General features: G+C 46.5%; 1 protein-coding gene across 1 annotated transcript; it reads left to right on the forward strand.

The window, feature by feature from the left end:
* The first annotated feature begins 4,473 nt into the window (after positions 1-4,473).
* Positions 4,474-6,862, forward strand: LOC146357256 (uncharacterized). The gene is made up of 2 exons (XM_084845315.1): positions 4,474-4,480; positions 5,719-6,862. The coding sequence occupies exons 1-2, from the start codon at positions 4,474-4,476 to the stop codon at positions 6,807-6,809; spliced, it is 1,098 nt and encodes a 365-aa protein (XP_084701441.1). The 3' UTR covers positions 6,810-6,862.

Below are 6,862 nucleotides of genomic sequence, written 5' to 3' on the forward strand. Positions count from 1 at the left end.
CATTGCCATGGCCAATGCTGTGTAATAAAAGTTATGCTTGTTTTGACTGTGTAGAATTCTCCTCATGGTAAACAGTAGTGCTGTTGTGAAGTGACAGGGAGGTCTGCAAAGAAGTCTGATGAGAAAATAATCAGCAGATACTGGAAAATATCCAAATAACACGGGGGGAAATGCGACTAGATGGGTATATGCTCTCTCCAGGTTCAGAGGAACCATGCCTCTGAATACCAGCTGCTGGGGAACAAGAGCAGGAGTTACCAACCATTCATGTTTTGGGAAGTAGAAAGCAACATGCTTAGTTTGTCCTGTACCCCCTTTCTAAATTGTCATCGTAAAATAAAATCCCAGTGGAAAATGGCAAATTTAAACCACACTGGATTAAAAAAACACACCAACAGTTCTGGCCCTAGAATGAAGCAGAATGATTTGGCAGCTGGAGTGGTGCTGTGTGTTTAACCTTTAGTTGTCCTGACTGTGAATGGTCAACTGATGGCTGTACAGAGACATTAACAAAACAAACTTGATGGTCCTTAATGATTGGGATGTTTTCCTGATGACCTGGAAACCTCTCTTTCCCCTTGCCTTTAGAAGGTGACACTTTAGAGATCAGGGGAGAATCAGAGAAAGAGTTTGGAAACAGTTTTGAAGTTTGAATTGAGAGGCAGCTCCAGAAAAAGAGAGAGAGACCTGGTTCGCATGTAAGGAGAAGCCACAGTGGGTGAATTTCACCACCGTTTTGAATATTCGGGCTGTGGTGGGGGCTTGCCGTAGCTTCTCGTTATGTGTGAACCTGGAGAGGGTAGGTTGTTGTGGTGGTTGACAAGCTACTCAGAACCCTTGGGCCATTTTAGGGTTGTGGGTGGCTTATCAACCTCCCCAACAACTCACCCTCACCAGCTTCACATGTAACAAGAAGCAACCATGTGCCCCAAATAGTCAAGATAGTGGGGGCAGCCACAACAAGAAACCCCACAGGGAAATTCACCCATGATGGCTTCTCATTACATGCAAACTGGGCCAGAGCGCGGAGCATGCTCCCTTAGATGGTTTAAAGGTGAAGTATCTTGGCATGCAACAGAAGTCATAGGCAGGAACTGTGGATTTGCTGCCTGCTTATAGGCATCCATTTACTTACATTATGCTCTGCTTGTAAATAAATAAACATTGCAAAGATAACACATCTTCAGTATTCTCTCATCCAAAGGTTTCTCATTGCTTGGGGAAATGGAGAGAATGTAACTGTGCTACCAGAAAGAGTCACTAGTGATTATTTTCCAACTCCTTTTAGTATGTATTTAATATGTTCATGGGCTCAGTAAGCCTCTTGCTATCTTACTTCTTCTGTGCCTTACATGTTGTTCAGTCGTTAAGTCGTGTCCAACTCTTCGTGACCCCATGGACCACAGCACGCCAGGCCTTCCTGGCCTCCACTCTCTCCCGGAGTGTGCTCAAGTCCATATTCATTGCATCGGTGATGCTATCTAGCCATCTCATCCTCTGCCGTCCCCTTCTCCTTTTGCCTTCGGTCTTTCCCAGCATCCAGTCTTTCCCATCTCATCCTCTGCTGACCCCTTCTCCTTTTGCCTTCAATCTTTCCCACCCTAAAGACAAACAAACCTACTGTGGCATAATAAGCTTCAGTGGACTAGAGTCCACTGTATGGACAGTTATTTTGAAAGATGGTGCTTTTCATGTAACTAGAAAAAAATGGCACTTGCAGAAACAAAGACACAGGGTGGGTGATGATCTCTGTTGCATCTGATCCCCCTGGACTAGCTGGCTTTTTGCCCACATGTGCTTCCCCTCCTGCTGCCTCCCTCGAATCTTTCTGCCTGAGGTTTTTCCCCTGAAATCAAATGCCCTCCTCTCCCGTGCCCATACATTCCTTTTTACAATAGGGGTGTCCTTAGGTGACCGGGTTCTTTAAAGACACAAACACATTTTAGAGCCTGAGGCAGCTGCCTCAGATAGCTGTTATGAGATATCATGAAAAAGCAGAAAATTATTCATTATTTAATTTATTATTATTGTATTTTCCATTTCAGGGAAGGGGAGAGATGCTTGTAGGATTTTCTCCCTCCGGCCAAAACAGCTGGTCTGGCTTTGAGTCCTGCTGTGCACCTTAGAATCATAGAATCATAGAAAAGTAGGGTTGGAAGGGGCCTACAAGGCCATCGAGTCCAACCTCCTGCTCAATGCAGGAATCCAAGTCAGAGCATCCCTGACAGATGGCTGTCCAGCCTCGTCTTGAACACCTCCAGTATGGGAGAGCCCACTACCTCCCCAGGTAAGTGGTTCCATTGTCGTATTGCTCTAGCAGTCAGAAGTCTTTCCTGATGTTCAGCCGGAATCTGGCTTCCTGTAACTTGAGCCCATTATTCTGTGTCCTGCACTCTGGGATGATCAAGAAGAGATCCTGGCCTTCCTCTCTTTGACAGCCTTTCAAGTTGTCACAGAGAGCCTTGACTGAGTGGTGTGGGAGGCAGCATTTGCTGCTCTGCCTTGGGCAGCAAAATTTCTTGGGGACAGCCTTGGGCATGGCTGTAGAGACTTGTGGGGTGGTAAAAGGTAGCTGAGATGGCACAGGAAATTATGTGGGGTAGGGAAACAACTGGGGGAAACATGTTCAGGATTACATCAAAGTTACTGTATAATGTTTACTCAGAAATAAGTCATACTGCATTCAATGGGATTTACTCCCAGGTAAGTGTATGAAGGATTGGAGTCTTATTCCTTAGAAAATGTGCTCAGAGTTGCAACCTGCCTTATTTACCCTGAAGATAGTTCCAATATCTGAATCAAGAGAGAAACCTGGGGATTGATAACTTTGGTAATTTAAAAAACAAACAACCCAAAACAAAGGTAGCCAGGCTGGTCCATGAGAAATAAAAATCCCAAATCCACAGTTGGGCAATACCTTTCTTAGTAATTTTGGTTGGTCCTAATAAAGGTATCCAACTATGAATTTGGCACTTTAAGGGCGCAATCCTGTCCAGATAGGCAGCTGCCTCCGAACTCGGAGGCAACTGCCTATCCAAAGCAGGGCAGGAGAAGCACAGAGGGGATCGTTCCCTCCGCACTTCTCCTGCCCTTTATTTTTGGCTAGACAGCTGATTGCACCTGTCAAGCCGCGGAAGCATGGAGCAGGGAAGGAGGCTGCTTTACGACACATAGGCTAGACAGCAAAAATGCAGGGCGGGATTTGTCGTACATATGTGTCATACAGGCATTTCCTCTCTCCCTCTCCTGGAACGCCCCCAGCCATGCCCCTTTTTGGCTACTCTGCGCTCCTCGTGTGAGTGTGGAGGACGGGGCTATTCTGTGCTGCCTCCAAGGCAGTGCAGACATGGGGGGAGGTCGGTTTTCCAGGAACCAATCTCGGAGCGCGGGCTCTGAGGTCGGTTCCCGGAAAACAGCATAACCCATGGCCATCTAGCCGCTGTCTAGCAGCCATAGGATTGCTCCCTAAGAGCTGCATGTAGATGAGATTTCTAGAAGCTTAATATTCAAATATTTGGTGTAGAATTTAGGATTTCAAGAAGTTAGAACCCAAGAACTGTAAACAACATGTGTTCTTGAATCCCAGAGTGCCCCCGCCCCGCCCCCAGTATTTGAAATAACATCAGACACCAGCTTTGGCAGCGGCTCTCTCTGCCTCCTCATCTGCCTCCAGGAAAGAGCAAGTGAGAAGTAAATCCCACTGTGTTTAATGGGGGTAGTCCGTAGTAGTTGTGTAAGTTTGCAGCCTAAGAGCATGGGTTATTGTAGTCTACAACACATTCCCACCCTCTCCCTTGCCAGTGTGCCATGTTCAGTTTCCTTTCCTTTCCTTTATTACATTTCTATACCGCTCAGTAGCCAAAGCTCTCTGGGTGGTTTACAAACATACAATACAGTAACATAATATATAAAAAAATTTATACTACAGACATATACAACTTTAACAATCAACAATAAGAAATCCCAAGATCCATTAAAAACCCTATCATATGCTGTTAAATACCTGGGAGTAGAGGAAGGTCTTAACCTGGTGCTGAAAAGATGACAACTTTGGCGCCAGGAAGACCTCATTGGAGAGAGTATTCCACAATTGGGGGAGGGGCATCACCGAGGAGGACCTCTCCCTTGTTGCCACCCTCCGAACTTCCTTTGGAGGAGGCACTTGGAGAAAGGCCTCAGGTGACTATCACAGCATATGGGTAGATTCATGCTGAAATAATATATCACAGGACTGATCCAATGATCAGTGCTCTTTGCTAGTTCTCTCTCCTAAGAGCAGGAGCTTTAAAAGAGGTTTGGTAGGGTTTATGGGGCCTGGGAAGGTGTAGGATTGGGTGCTTGCTTGGAAAATGCTGGATGTTCAATTAAGTTTGCAATTAATCAGTAAATGTTTAAGGTACCATACAGCTCTTTGCTGGTCCCAGGCACTCCATCCGGATTTGGGCTTGAAAGACCAGGGAAAAGTGTGGGTGCATGAAGGGTAAGTTTTAAGAAAGCACAAGTTGGGACATTGCACAGTATTGTCCTGAAAGCCAGCAAGAAGCTAATTAGCTTGCCTTCTATAACATTTAAATTATAGTAATTATTTTAAATTATGTATCTATATTTGCATACACAAATTACCATATGCAAACTTGTGCAGTTTTTTGTCCTATGGGCCTATGCCCTGGATCTTTTAGGTATCGAGCACTTCCAACTCTGCCCAGGGCAAACTGCTCTAATTGCAGATGCACACCCCGCCCCCAGCCCCACGCCGCTCTGAGTGGGAACTTGGCTTAACAACCTTTGCTGCTTTCAGATAGTGGCCAACAGGTAACTTTAGCATCCTCTACAGGTTTGTGTCTGACACTGAAGAGTAAAAAGGATCTAATACAGGTTTGTGGGAAATTTGTGGCTCTCCGTCACAGAAATCAGTGACAGAAAAAGATCAAGTTTCTGCTTCGATGTCAATAGGTTACTAATTAGTAAGCCGTAAATAGGCTGGAAAACACGAGGGCAATTTGGGTTTAGCTCCAAGAACCCTTCTCTACTCTTTATTTTTGACTATGTTAGTACACATGAAATGGTATAGACCTCTAGCAAATCTTGGAATGTAGGCATCTTGACCTAAAACTACATCATGTTAGAGACTATCAATCACTCCTAGACATAACAAATACTGCTGGGCCATAAACCCCTATTTCATTTGAACTTGAGACAGCTCTGATTATCCCCATGTACACAACCAATCAGGATTTTTAATTGTCAGAATCCTTAAAAGAAATCAATTTGTTATGTGTACTAAAGATCTGTTTACTGCCTATATCTACAAACTCTTATTTTTTCCCTTCTTTAGATATACTTCACACATTTGTACATGCTGTTCTTTCTGAGAAATAACCTCTCTGTGAGGAAAATAGCATATCACATTTTTTATTTAATAATAAATATTATTATTATTAATATTACTATTAGACCATCCAGCTGTGAGGCCTGCAGGACCTGAACCCTGCTTCTCTGCCTGGCGCTTTCCACCTGGCCTGGGAGGACAGGGCCCCAACCTGACTCCAGCTGTAAAGGCTGCCTACTGCTGGAAGTGCCAGGAACTACCTTACTGTGAGTGATTCAGGACCTGGACCCTGTTCCTCTGTCTGGCTTTCTGGTGGCCTGAGTATGTGCCTGGGAGGGAAGATATTGGGCCAACTGGGGGGACCTGAGCGGGGGGCAGTGTAGTGACAGGTAGAGGGAGATATGGCATTGTGAGGAGGACTTGCCAGGTAAGGGGAACGCAGCCCAGGCAGTTAATCGCAGTGCCGTGTTCTGGTCCTCCCTGCACCTGCAGGTTTGGTGGTTGCCCTATCAGCCTGCCTTCCAGTCTGCTGCTTTTAAATCCCAGATCGGTTCAGAATAAGGCCCCCCTTATCCATGACTTAATAGTGGATGAGGCCGCCGATGTGGCATGTATAACCGAAACCTGTGTGGCTGAGCAGGGAGGAGTCAGTCTCTCCGAGCTATGGCCACTGGGGTACTTGGTCCAGCATCAGGGAAGGCTTGAAGGCCAGGGAGGGGGTGTTGCTGTGGTCTGTAGGAATTCCATCTCCCTCTGCAGGCTCCCTGACCATGTGACTACTGATCTGGAGTGTTTGCACGTTGTGTTGGGTCAGTGGGACAGATTAAGGATACTGTTGGTGCACCGCCCACCCCGCTTCTCAACAGACTCCCTAGGTATGCTGACGGAGGTGATCTCGGGTGTGCTGCTGAGATCCCCCAGATTGTTGGTTCTGGGGGATGTCAACATTCACGCTGAGGGCACCTTGTCTGGGGCAGCTCAGGATTTCATGGCCTCCATGACAGCCATGGGACTGTCCCAACATGTCACTGGCTCAACACATGTAGCGGGGCATACTCTAGACCTGGTTTTCTCAACTGGACATGGAGATGGTGATGTGAAAGTGGGGGACTTTGTATCAGTCCCTTTGTTATGCTCAGATCACTGCCTACTGAGGTTTAGACTTACAGCAGCTTTTCCCTTCTGCAGGGGTGGGGGACCTATTAAGATGGTCCACACCCGGAGGCTAATGGATCCAGAGGGTTTCCAGAGGGCTCGGGGGGGGGGGGTTCCAGCTGATATGGCTGGCACTCCTGTTGAAGCCTTGGTTGATCTGTGGAATGCAGAAATGACCTGGGCAGTTGACACGATTGCTCCTGAGCACCCTCTCCAGAGTAGAGCTCATACAGCTCCATGGTATACCCTGAAGCTGAGAGTGATGAAACAAAATAGGAGAAGGCTTGAATGCAGGTGGAGAAAAACCCCTAGTGGATGCAATTGAACCCTGGCACTTGCCTATGGCCAGGTATATTCAAAGGCAGTGAGAGCGGCAAG

This window comes from Heloderma suspectum, chromosome 1 (genome assembly GCF_057233095.1).
Source record: "Heloderma suspectum isolate Gila_16-S chromosome 1, 16-S_ref, whole genome shotgun sequence".
Classification (NCBI taxonomy): Eukaryota; Metazoa; Chordata; class Lepidosauria; order Squamata; family Helodermatidae; genus Heloderma; species Heloderma suspectum.